Source organism: Tripterygium wilfordii, chromosome 15, assembly GCF_013401445.1.
Source record: "Tripterygium wilfordii isolate XIE 37 chromosome 15, ASM1340144v1, whole genome shotgun sequence".
NCBI classification, from domain to species: Eukaryota; Viridiplantae; Streptophyta; class Magnoliopsida; order Celastrales; family Celastraceae; genus Tripterygium; species Tripterygium wilfordii.
Genome location: NC_052246.1, coordinates 10233988 through 10246981, shown reverse-complemented (window position 1 = coordinate 10246981; position 12994 = coordinate 10233988). Strand labels below are relative to the sequence as shown.

The 12994-nt window shown below is 36.3% G+C and overlaps 2 protein-coding genes across 2 annotated transcripts; one reads left to right on the top strand and one right to left on the bottom strand.

The window, feature by feature from the left end:
* Window positions 1-1734: 1734 nt before the first annotated feature.
* Window positions 1735-5620, top strand: LOC120016773 (scarecrow-like protein 1). The gene is made up of 3 exons (XM_038869689.1): window positions 1735-1894; window positions 2195-2252; window positions 3525-5620. Exon 3 carries the CDS (start codon window positions 3594-3596, stop codon window positions 5358-5360), a length of 1767 nt encoding a protein of 588 aa, XP_038725617.1. The 5' UTR covers window positions 1735-1894; window positions 2195-2252; window positions 3525-3593; the 3' UTR covers window positions 5361-5620.
* A 1243-nt stretch (window positions 5621-6863) lies between these two features.
* LOC119979864 (aspartyl protease APCB1-like) lies at window positions 6864-9893 on the bottom strand. Its single transcript, XM_038822486.1, has 10 exons — window positions 9805-9893; window positions 9585-9702; window positions 9047-9492; window positions 8827-8962; window positions 8519-8722; window positions 8354-8420; window positions 8212-8278; window positions 7263-7411; window positions 7100-7143; window positions 6864-7016 (listed from the first exon to the last, which is right to left on the bottom strand). The coding sequence occupies exons 1-10, from the start codon at window positions 9891-9893 to the stop codon at window positions 6864-6866; spliced, it is 1473 nt and encodes a 490-aa protein (XP_038678414.1).
* Window positions 9894-12994: the final 3101 nt, after the last annotated feature.

The following is a 12994-nucleotide window of genomic DNA, read 5'->3' as shown; positions in this document are numbered from 1 at the left end:
TCTTGCTTACACAGAAACTAATAAAATTACTTATCTTTGTGATTCAAACGTTTTGAAAATAAACTATACTAATCAGCTCCCTCTTTTTATGTCGTTTACCCAAAAAAAAAAAAACTTGTTTTGGATAAGATGTAGTGATTACTGATTAGGACATAACATTAAGAAATTATACAAGTTGGGTATATCCATAATGATCTATTCCCCAAAATTTTCAATGCATGATAATTTCCACTATTCCTAATGATTTATGACATCAATGATTCTTTTCACACTTCCACTAGCTAAAATGACATGATTTAGGTAAGTTAAGGGTCCTTTTATTGGTTAAAATCTTTGCAATGTCAATGTGTATTTCATATTACATGATAGTTTGGTTTTACAGATAGGGGTATCTGCAGTATGGGACCCATGTTACATTTTAAATTTGAAAAATAAACTAAATGGTATGATGAAACACTACATGCAGTGGATACTGCAGGTACCCCTAACTCGTTTGGTTTTAGGGGTGCACGCCTTTGAAAAGAGGTCAAAAAATTAATCTTAGGAGGACAAATTGGAATTTCATCGTCACTAACCACCATATCGACTTTTTTGCACAATTTCAACCAATGCCCTACAATTTGTCTCTCATGCATGCAGTCATGCTGCTCTCATACACCGGCCAGTTGTGAATTGCTGACTGTCACTCTGCTCATTGTTTCGGATCCCTTCCAATTTAACCATTTTAAGAAGAAAAAAAATATATTTTTTAATATTTTAGAAAGATAAGCATACGTGATTTTAACCATCAGATTATGTTTTTAATTGTTAGAAAATGAAAAAATAAATAAATAAATGATGTGCTGTATGGGAGACAATTTACAGTAGCAATATGTCGTTTGGCAAGCAGCATACTTCAAATTGTTTTGCTTCGTTCAACGCATATTTCAACTAATATTTCAAGTAGCGTAAAAGTAACATTTCCAAATTGTTTCTTAAACAAGCATTTGAATAGCATTTGGGTTTTTTAACCATCAAATACGCGAAATACCACACATTTTTTAGTGATATTCCAAATATACCTTGCTATAACCACTTTTAATAAACCCTAAATTAAGAAGAATATGTAAATATCTTTTAATAAAAAATATGTAAAAATTTATGTATGTAAAATTTTATTATAAAAATATGTGAATAATATATGTAATAAGTTTAGTAGTATATAAAAATGTATTATTCTATTACTTGGTGTTGAATATATCCCTAATTTGCTTCAAATATTGAACAATTTGATAATTTATTTCTTTTGTTTTGTAATGAATCGCATTGTCTATGTGTAATTTGTCATATCATTTAAAACATCATATATGCTACCATCAAAAATAAAATAAGTAGTCATAACATTTGAAACAACATTTTAGAACCAATATTTATACTAATTTTCAAATTGTTTCCCAATCGCACCATGTATCCAGATTTGTTATGTCTATTCTTAATAATTTTTAAAGAAAAAGAGATCCCGAATTCATATTCTTAAACACTCGGCAGTCTAAATTTTTTTTTTCCTTATATCAAAATGTAACCCTCCAATTAGTTAGTTATTTGGAGGGACCCAATGGTAATTCACCAATTCAATTTGTCAACAATGATGATAACTTTGTCAACAACACCACACCAAAGGAAAACACTAATGTCAAGCCAAGTGTAGAAGTCAGAGAAAGTTGCTGTATGCATATTGCATAGTAGTGGAAAGTGGAAACCAAGTTAACCCAAAAGAAAAAGGATTTTTTTTGGGGTGGTGAAGGACAAGGGAGTTTCTCTCACTACTTCTCATACCCCTGAAGAATTGGGTTTTTTCTTTCTTGGGATGGTCTTCCAGAAGTCGGTGTTGGAATTTTGATATGTTCAGGCCTTGGTACTTTCTTCTTGTTCCTTATATGGCTTCTTTGACTCAATTTTTCTTTTCTTTTTTTGCTTATGTTGTCTTCAATTTTGTTTTGTTAGATTGATTTGGATTGTTGCGTTTCAACCTACCTTGGCTAATTTCACAATTTAAGTTTATTTTAGTCTAAAGATACCACAAAGAGGTTTACTTGCTCTTGGGTTTTGTCTTAATTACTCTATTTAACTATTTGTGGTAAAAAGGGTATGCTTCTGTCTTCCTCCAAACTCATTTTGAACGTTCATTTTCTTCTGGGTTTCCATGGATTTGCAGGATTGACGGTTGATTTGGTCATCGTTGGTTCCTTTTTGAGGTCTGTCTTCGGCAACAGGTGTGGACCTTATTAGATTTGATTTCCCTTAATAGTTTTCTTGCTCATGATGAGTTCAATTGCTTTTGCATCTCTGTTTTTGAATTGATTATGTTCTTTCTTTTTTCCATTTACTGGAATTCCCGTTGAATCCCTCTTGTGGTGCTTTCTGTATTGTGATCTCAACAAAATTGTTGTTGAACAGTATTAGCAGTTGCCCCTGTTCTCCAATTTCCACATGTTAGCATAAAATGATTTCTTTCACTTCTGAATCCCAAATAATTCGATTCGGGGTCAGTACACAAAGATTTAAGGTCATTTCTTCAATTTGTTCTCCATTTCTAAATTCGTAGCCTTAGTAGTAGCTTCATCGATGTTACCTACCAAATAAAAGGCCTGCTCAGGAAGACCGTCTAATTCGCCGGAAAGGATCAATTTAAACCCTCTAATTGTTTCTGCTAGACCGACATATTTCCCCGGAGAACCGGTAAAAACTTCTGCGACAAAAAAGGGTTGTGATAAGAAACGCTCTATTTTTCGTGCTCTTGCTACGGTTAAGCGGTCCTCTTCGGACAATTCGTCCAACCCCAGGATAGCTCATGAGGTAGCAATCAAACTTATGTGTTAATAATTCCATAAGCCAGTTTTCTTCAAGGTTGGCTATGCTTTTATTGATAAAGGTCACTGGATTGTTAGTTTTGTTCATGATTAAAGAAGAAACAAATCTTGACGTAGTGGTTTCCTCAAGTTACCTATGATATCTGTTGTCAAATCATGCTTTATGGATGTTATGCTTGCCTGTTGTTTGGATATGCCAGAATAGCAGGTGACAGCAAGTGATTTCTGATGATCATGCTTACTCTTGACCACTGTTCTCTGAAACTTGGTTCAGACCTTATTCTTGGTAGAAAGAAATTGATTAGGAAATTTATCTAAATGAATGCCCAAACACACATGGTGTCTCTCTCTCACACACACACACAGACATGGCCAGAGTTTGATTGCTTGTTTTCTCGACTGTTTTCTCCATTGGGTTCCGCTAAACTGTTTTCCCCAACCGGTTCTTTTGGCTGAAGTGGTAAACCAGAAGCTTCAAAACCATTTCAACAAAGAATGGGACCCCATGGTGCTTTTTTGTAAATCGAAGATTAAAGTAATAAAAATAGATGGAAAATGGCGTAAATATGGTTATTTATAAGTTTCTACAGTTGGCAGATTCTCTAATTGATCATAGTTTTGTTAGTAGCTTTTGCATGATTACTGTTTTGATCCTTGCCAATACTTTTCTAACAGTGACAAACAGCTCACATATATGGTACGAGAAGTATTACCCAAGAACTGAGTGATTTCAGAAACAAGGAAATGTCTTTAGTTAGGCCGCCGGGGCTATCTGACACATCATATCGGAATTCCAAGCTCTACACATTGAAGGGGAGCAGCGACAACCCTGGCTTGACAACCCGTACATTAAGCTCCGATAAGCGCAAGAACATGCATATGACTGATTCTTACTGCGGTGAGAGTTATGAGAAATACTTCCTTGACTCCCCGACAGAAGAACTAAGTCACCAATCTAGTTCTGGAATATCAGAAACTTCATTACACCCGCAAGCTGACTTGTCTTACCAGTTGAGAACTAGTTCTGGTTCCTCTATGACCGGTCAAGATGCTTATAGAAACACCTCTTTGGTTTCCGTGGCATATCATGGTATCAATGAATCCAATTTTGAATCGGATTACATTGAAAGTGAAAGCCTGGATACTGTAGACTTTGATGAGGATAAGATGAGATTAAAACTTCAGGAACTGGAAAGGGCATTACTTGATGATAATGATGATGAAGATGACGGAAACATTTTCTGCACTGGTCGAAGCATGGAAATTGATGGCGAATGGTCTGAACCAATAAATGATGCATTGCTGCAAGACTCGCCTAAGGAATCTTCCTCGTCTGTTTCTAACTTAAGTAGCATCAGCGGTAAGAAAGAGATATCACAAGTATCTCCTCGGTCTCCGAAGCGATTACTTTTTGACTGTGCCAATGCACTTGCAGAAGGTAATGTTGAAGAAGCATCACATATGATAAATGACCTCCGGCATATGGTCTCGGTTCAAGGAGATCCTCCTCAAAGGATTGCAGCCTACATGGTGGAAGGTCTGGCTGCTCGCATGGCTGCCTCTGGCAGATATCTCTATAAAACTCTCAAATGCAAGGAGCCCCCTTCTTCTGATAGGCTTGCGGCCATGCAGATACTCTTTGAAGTCTGCCCGTGTTTTAAATTTGGATTCATGGCTGCAAATGGTGCAATAGTTGAGGCATTTAGAGATGAAAAGAGGGTTCACATCATAGATTTTGACATAAACCAAGGGAGCCAATACATAACACTGATACAGACAATTGCAGCTGGTCCAGGCAAACGACCCCACTTGAGGTTAACTGGGATTGATGACCCTGAGTCTGTTCAACGCTCTGTAGGGGGGCTAGAGGTCATCGGGAAAAGGCTTGAGAAACTTGCTGAGACACTGAATGTGCCATTTGAGTTTCAAGCAGTTGCCTCCAAAACTTCCCTCGTCAACCCATCAATGCTCAACATTTACCCCGGGGAAGCACTGGTAGTAAACTTTGCTTTCCAGCTTCACCACATGCCTGATGAGAGCGTTTCAACAGTAAATCAGCGAGATCAGCTTCTCCGAATGGTCAAAAGCCTGAATCCGAAACTGGTAACCGTTGTTGAACAAGATGTTAATACCAACACATCCCCCTTCTTTCCAAGATTTGTAGAAGCTTATAATTACTATTCAGCAGTTTTCCAGTCTCTTGATGTTACCCTCCCGAGGGAGAGCCAAGACAGAATGAATGTTGAGATGCAATGCCTTGCACGGGACATAGTAAACATAGTAGCTTGCGAGGGAGAAGAAAGGATAGAGCGGTATGAAGTTGCAGGAAAATGGAGGGCGAGGATGACAATGGCTGGCTTCACTTCCTGCCCGGTTAGTCCGAGTGTAACTAACATGATTAAGAATCTTATCAGGCAGTACTGCAACAGGTACAAGGTGAATGAGGAAATAGGTGCCCTTCACTTTGGCTGGGAAGACAAAAGCTTAATTGTTGCTTCTGCATGGAGATGAAAAGGTATCATTTGTTACCATAGCTACTGTTGCCCAAGTAAGCGGCGTTTGCTGGTAGTTTCTTAATGATTGTGTGAGATGAATATGCGTACTGACATACAATCGTAGCTGTAAAATAAGTTGTTTCTTGATTTTCATTCGAATTAAACTCTCAAGTATTATTAGAGGATTGCTAATGACCCATTGTTTCATTGAATGTTTGTTTGGTGCTGCTCTGTGTAGAACTGAGACTTGCATGATTATAATAATTCCATTTTCTACTATAAGTGCCAGGAATGTGTCTGCTCCATGGCCATTTTTTCCTTGCACACAGTTTAGGTTGCAGGGAATCGAACTCACAAATCGTGTAAATGGACCCGGGCTTTGGCATGCTAAGGTTCGGTTCGCCAGGTTCGAACTGGGCTTGTAAATATTGAGCTCAGTCTCGGCTGGCTAAAAAATGTCAAAGTTGGTGCTCGGTATGCTTATGTTAAAATATTTTAAAAATTAAATAATTTATCTAATATTTGAAAATAACCATACTTAGCTTTCCAAGGTAAAAAAAATCCATGTATTTAAATTAAAAATTAGTTATATTATAATATAGTAATCTATTTATAGTAATATTTTATGTTAGATAAATAGGTCCTAAAATTCACAAGCGGAGCTTGCTTAATAAGCTCGAGTACATGCACTTTCATGTTAGTAAATGACCCTTTCAAAGTATCCATAGCGGTGGTTATTTGAAATGCTTGAAAATGCTCTTTTTTGATAAATCAAGTGATACGTGCGCGCAGTGTTGACACCTAAATTTGCTCATACTCTCTAAATTTGGAGCACCATTTAATTAATGAATAATAAAAGCTGTGTGACACAAGCAACCAATGCCATAATGACACGTTACAGCAAGTACAGATAGAGAAGATAGAGAGATGGAAAGAGGAGAGAAGATGGAATGTGGTTTCAAGTATGTGCATCAAATAAAATGAGCACTTCAAAAAATAGTAGTCGCACAAACAATAAGAAATTTGGAGAGGTGGCTCAAGAGTCACCATTATGGATGGAAAATGAGATTATCTTGTTGGTTTAATGTCAGTGCATCCACTGTCGTTATATGGGGAACTAAGTCATTTGAATGTTGTACTAAATCACTAAATACCCACACAATGCATCAAAGAGATTGACTAAATCAACACTCAAATACTAAATATGCAGAGAATCAAAAGCAATAGTAAAGATAGAGCCGAAATTTACTAGATTCAGCGTAAAGCCTATGCCCATTGGCAGTAGAGGATGTTTGCATTATGTTGGAGAAGAGAAAACAAAGTGAGATATCCACCAATATAACAAGATCAAGCCCCTAGAGTTCTCTCTCACTCATAAATGATGTGTTCTCTCTTAAAAGGGCAGCTCTCAAAGTGTAAGTGCAAATTAGGGATTTCTATTTAAACAACTAGGACGATTGTAGATTTTTGATAGTCGTCTGGGCAGCCCAAACAAATGCTCTTTTGACCTGAAAAGGGGCTAATTGTCTGGACGGCACCCATGGGATGCCCAGACATTGGTGTCCATACAGCTCCTTGAGTTTGTCCGGACAGAAGACAGAACCTCCTCTGACTCAAAAATGTCTAAATTGTCCAGATGACAACTAGGCTCGTCTGGACAATAATAGCATACCTGCAATACAAGATACCAAAAATACAGAAATCGAGACAAATTTCACATTTCATAAAACAGTGAAATTTTACTAAAACAGTTACATTGTAACATCGTATAAAGTAGGTTGTCTCTTGAAGTGAAATCTCTGCACAAATAATTAGATCAAATCATTAATGGTTGGAAATTTATCATCCTCATGCAACCAAGCTATAATATGAACGTTAAGCAAGCCTCATTTCTAGAATTCTTTTGTGCAAACAATACCGAAAACTTTGTCAAAATAGCTGTCCATTTTGATGTCGCTCACAAACTCAGAAAGTTTTATATGAAAAATTCGAAGAACTATATCAGGTCGATCCTCTACTCTTTGATTTTGACTAGGAAAAAGACTCAAATGTAATTCCTTTACCGCTCTACTGAACATTACATGTAAAAATAACGAATAGATGTGGGTTATCATGTCATCGATAAATTACCATTGGGTCACAGTAGTTTTGAATATAAACTAGGGCTTCTAGTTAGAGGTCATCATTTGGTTCGCGGCTTGTCCAGGCCCAAAATTACATCGGGCCTCGGCAACCCGACCTTATGTCTCAGACGCGCCTAAGCTCCATTTCTAGGGTCAGGCATGACCCTAAACCCAACACTTTGCGCCAACTTTGGGTTGACCGGAGCCCTAAGCCCAGCCAATGACACCATACCTTACATATACGTATGTCAAAAAAATAATAGTAGCTAAGCCTAGTCCGATGCCAGAAGCTTGGCCCAATGGTCCAACTCATTTGGGCGCGGGCCGAGTTTGGGCTTCCATTTTCATCCCAAGCCAGGCTCGGCCCGAAGCCCGAATGGTAAATCCGGGTTTGGGCCTCATATTTTCGGGCCGGCTCGGCCCAATGTCGACCCCTACTTCTAGTGTTTGATAAGCTAAATTGGTGTAAACTTAGAATAAGTTTGTGTAAATTTAGAAGGTTAAATTTTGTGATGTAAACTTAATAATTTATTTTTGATGTGTAAATAAAAATTCTCAGAATGCATTTACAAATGACACTTTTCTGTGACATAAATTCGGCGTTGTAGTTCTATATTTCTTCATGTTTTGCGTATGCATCTATTTATAGTTCCCATCTATAAAATAGAATGTCCTGAAACTATTCTTGGTGAAATTCTGTTTGTTCCGACAATGGTTTAGGCCATGTGAGGAGTATGGCACCACCTGGAAGCCCATCCAATTCGACGATTGACATTATCATATATCACCAACTTATCTTGCATTGAAATGGCTGAAAACAACAGTGACCACAATTAGATCACATAACAAATCAGTTTCTATTATCTGTTTTTGTATGATCTTTTACCTCCAATTAAATTCTCATTTTCTGGTCCTAAGAAATCACCATTCTGAATCCCCAAGCACACTTTGCCCTGTAGTGAAAGATGTTCCATACGATTTATTGAAGATTCATTGATACTTCTACGAGTTTAGAATTGGAATTTATGGCTTCAAAAGATATAGCACTTACTTTGACAAGTATGAGATAAGCTTGAACAGGCAAGTCAAGCTTAACATTCTGTTCATTTGTGAATCGCAAACTCAATGGCTTGAAGTAATGCCTAATATCATTGAGAGAGCTAATAGGTTTTTGATTACGTCGTCTCCAGCATATCGGAAGCCAACGCTCTGGGTTTGCAGATGTTAATGGCTTTACTTTCAGAGCTCGGTTAATCTGAATGATGAATAAGTCAGTCGCGAAGTCCACCATTCATGATTACAGTTGAGTAGAGATTTTTTTTTGAGATTCTATCTATATAATTTGACATTGGTCTTTACCATATCAAGTGTATTTCGGTAGGCTTGCTTGTTTAAGTAGGTTGAGATCGATCCACTATCGAAAGTGAACTGAAGTTGTCTTACTTGAGTCCGACTTCCATCAAATAAGAGGTCCACTGGTCCCGATCTATATTCCCTAACGAACACAAAAACAGATGTAGAATTTCAATCTTGCATAGAAGATAGAGAAAACTTGTTCGGGGTACTTAACATATCTTACTTGTTATCATTTTCTATGATTGGTGTCCAGGAAATTCCCGAATGAGGTACAAGATCATCTCCTAAAAACAAAAACCCACCTCCTCTTTTACTAAAACAGTGACCGGTCACTTCTTGTATTAGGCCTTGAGAATGTATTTGGGACACGAGGCTAGCTTGATTTCTGCTTAAACCAATAATTCCATCCCCTGAAAAATGTCCAATTTCCTTGTATCCACACCCAAACACCATAGGAAAATCAATGACAGAGCCATTCATAAGTTGAAGCTGGAAAACGTCTTTAACCAAGTAGCCTTGAGTTGAACTCTCATCACCATAGCCATTACGGTACTCGCATGGACCAGTAGGGATTATACAATTAGGTTTGTTTCGTAGAATAGCAGCACATAAGGGATCTTGACATTGCACAGTGCTATCTTTTGGTGGCCTGTACAGACGTCTTGGGGGCTTCAATGCACCCAAGTAGTAGTTCCAGATGAGAAAAATGATAAAGAGGTAATGTTATTACTAGTATATATATATTATTATTGTTGAATTACCCTGTCGCAATTCTCACAATGTCCATGACATTTGACCCAAGTGATGTAACTACCGCTATCAACGAACAGCTTGAAAGGGGTGGGTGGCTTGCCTATCTTGATTGTTGTATAGTACGCCCTGCAGATTCAATTCAATATATAGTTAGAACTCATTAGAACAACCTAGCTAGCTATATAAATCATGACAAAGGCTAGAGAAATTATAGAACAAAAGAGATACCATGCAGGATAAATATTCCCGGTGACTGGAAAAACAATGGAGGAGTGATTGGCTTCTGAGACACAACCTCGAAAGAACACCACCACCATCATTATCATGGGTGGCAGTGGACCTGGTCTACTTCTGCTTCTGCTTCTGCTTCTGCCTTCCATCATCATGTATTAATTTCTATACATGAAAGCTTGAGAGGTTTAAGTTAGGACTTTCTCTTTCTGTTTGCATATCAGTTCTAGGAAGGTGAGCAGGGCTAAAAATGAAGGCCGTCACCAATCGTTATCCTGGCCTTGTCCCAATGATAACAAGAGCACAGCGTCACCACCATCTGTCCGTCTTCATATGTTTTGTCTTCTTTCGGGGCCTTGTGCTAGGTCAACTAATTAACACCTTCTTTATGTGAATCGCACGTGCGCTAATTTTTTTTGTTTATTATTCTATACATTTATTAACTAAGAGAATTGAAAATAATGTTGAACACGAGGTTGTTATGCTATTTTTCCATCTCATTGGTTGTAGTTGTAGAGCGATTATTGCTATTTTTCTTGTTTTCGGTTTTTACAACTAATATAAAATAGTCGGGAGCCCGCGCAATGCGCCAAAAATTTCACATAGTTTGTTTAATTATTGATTAATAAATAAAAAATAATTTCTCTGAATAAAATAAAAACAATGTTTATTGAGAGTTAATTAATACCTTTATCCTCTCTGAAATTATACTTTCATAAACTACAAATATATATAGAATTAATTAATAGGAGTATATTTTTTTTTTTTAAAGAAAACCTGTATATTATTAAGAAATGTGCGGCAACAAATCTGTCAATATAGCTTCCTGAAGCCAATAAGGCTCAGGTGATGCACTCCAAATACATAGAATTGAACACTTCAATGCAAATTTAGCGATGCAATGAGCAATAGAATTACATCTCCGCGGACGAAACATGACTTGAAACCCATGAAGGCACCAACCCATATTTCGGATATCTTCGATCACCCTACCATCCTCATTAAACCCGATCTCCTTAGCCCGAATCTTGTCTACAGCTCCCTTTGAGTCACTTATGATTGTAACCTTCACTAGGCCCCAAAGTCCAATATTGCTAGTCGGATCCCTTCCCTAATGGCATACAATTCAGCGCTCTCTATAGATGTGAGTAGGCCCATTGGAATTAACAGGAGTATACTTCAAATGCACCCACATTAGACTAGTTAATTAGTACAATTCATTTATATTACTTACTTTATATGTTTTCATATGCACATAACCATTTGCATAATGATGTTTGAGAAATTTATTTTGTAATATTAATCTATTTGTTCACTAATTTACTTGATAACCTATAGTCGTCATCACACACAATAATTTTTAACATAAATAGTTCTAAATATATTATTTAATTACTTAAATGGATTATAAACATAGAGTTATATTTACGATAATATAATTTTTCTTAATAGTAATGGTTAGAGTTTAAATTTAATTATTATGATTTTATTTAATTATTAATAATAATAATTATTAAAACATTTTTATTGAATGTCATGTAGTATAATTATATATATACATAGAATAGACTGAGTTATATTTAATGTAAAATAATTCTAATGGATTATATTGATTTTTCATTTTTCTTGACCTTTTAAATATTTTTAAGTACTAAAATAGTAAAATGTATTTAAAGTTCCAAGAATAATTAATATTAACTTTTTTCTTATAGCCCAATTTCTTATCTTAAAGCCTTCAACTACTACATGTTCTCATTAATTTATTTACTTTGGCTCCATTTGATAGAGCATTTGAAGCAGCATAAGTGCTACTTTGTAACAAAAAAATCTTATTGAATGTGCATTTTAAGTAGCACGTTGGAAGCATTTTGAAATGCTACTTTAAGGTAGTATTTTGGTAGCATTTTATAGTTTAACCTTAAAATAAACTTATTACTCCATCTGTTTCAAGGGAAAATTAGATGTAAGTCCATCTACTAAAAGTTTTGTTCCAATAAGAACACTCCAATAAGTTTTGTTCCATAAGGTCCATCAAGTTTAAAAAATATTCCATAAATCACAAAAAGCTATGAATATTTATTTTATTGACAGAAATACCCTCATATTCTCATCTTGTGGTGGTGGCTTGTGGCAACATCTTCTCTGGCAGTCGGATCAAATACTTTTCTTCACAGCTGACCACAACTTCAAGGTCAAAATTAGGTGGAATTAAGAGCTGACGACGACAAATGATGGCTAGGGGTTGGTCATGGTGCTCCGACATTTCGTTTTAGTGGGTTTGTGGCCTTGATTAGTGGCCAGACGACGATAGCCACCATTCCCATGAATCTTGTTATTTGTTATATGTTTCTCGCAGATATCTTATTTTTACAGTGAAGAAGGAAAATTATGTGTGGTGGATGTGGGAAGTTAGGAAACCATAATAGAAAGACATATAATGCTGACATCTTCTTCTTCTTTTTTTTATGTTTTTTTGTTGCATTTTATGATTGTATTCATGAATAGATCATTTTTCATCATGACAAATGACAAGTTTTTTTTTTAAACAAAAATTGTACATTGTTTATGAGATATGTTATTTGTAAATCTTTAGGCAAGTCAGACTGATTTGATTTAATTTTTTATGTGTTTGGGATAGATTTCATTTGGAAATTTATGACAAATGAACGTATGATGAAACAAATAATATTTTGGGGAACAAACATAATTTTTATAGATCCAAAACAGATCCATCATAAGCAGAACATGGAGACAAAGAAAATAAAAAAGAAGAAAAAGAAAGGTGATGCACTTTTTCATATATAATTTTAAAATATTTCAAAACTAATGACGTCAAAAATAGGATCGACCCTATTGGATGAATCAGTTAGTCAGACCAAGTCCTTCCTTCCTGATCGGTTGCCTTCCTTCCTGCACAGGGAGTAAATGTAAGCTTCGGTAGGACCCCGAGGGTGTGCTCGGGGGGACCTCTCCGACCTTAAGTTGGTATGATACTAAACTTGGGAGGATGGCTTGCTCTTCGAAGCTCTGCCTCTTGTTCAATAAGTAGTTCAGAGTGTAGGAGTTAGAATCTTTACCTGGCGTTTAAGGTCCCCTTTTTATATGAGTTGAGGTATTTGAGTTGCAGTAGGAGTCAAACTCTCTCTCATTGATTTTTCAGAGGATTTCTCGGAGAGTAAATCTCATA

Coding starts and splice junctions, on each gene's coding strand:
- LOC119979864 (XM_038822486.1), bottom strand. CDS start 9,893: ATGGTGGTGGTGTTCTTTCGAGGTTGTGTCTCAGAAGCCAATCACTCC. Junction 9,703..9,804: donor GGGAATATTTATCCTGCATG/GTATCTCTTTTG, acceptor TTGAATCTGCAG/GGCGTACTATACAACAATCA. Junction 7,412..8,211: donor CGAATTGGATGGGCTTCCAG/GTGGTGCCATAC, acceptor AATGTTCAGTAG/AGCGGTAAAGGAATTACATT.
- LOC120016773 (XM_038869689.1), top strand. CDS start 3,594: ATGTCTTTAGTTAGGCCGCCGGGGCTATCTGACACATCATATCGGAAT.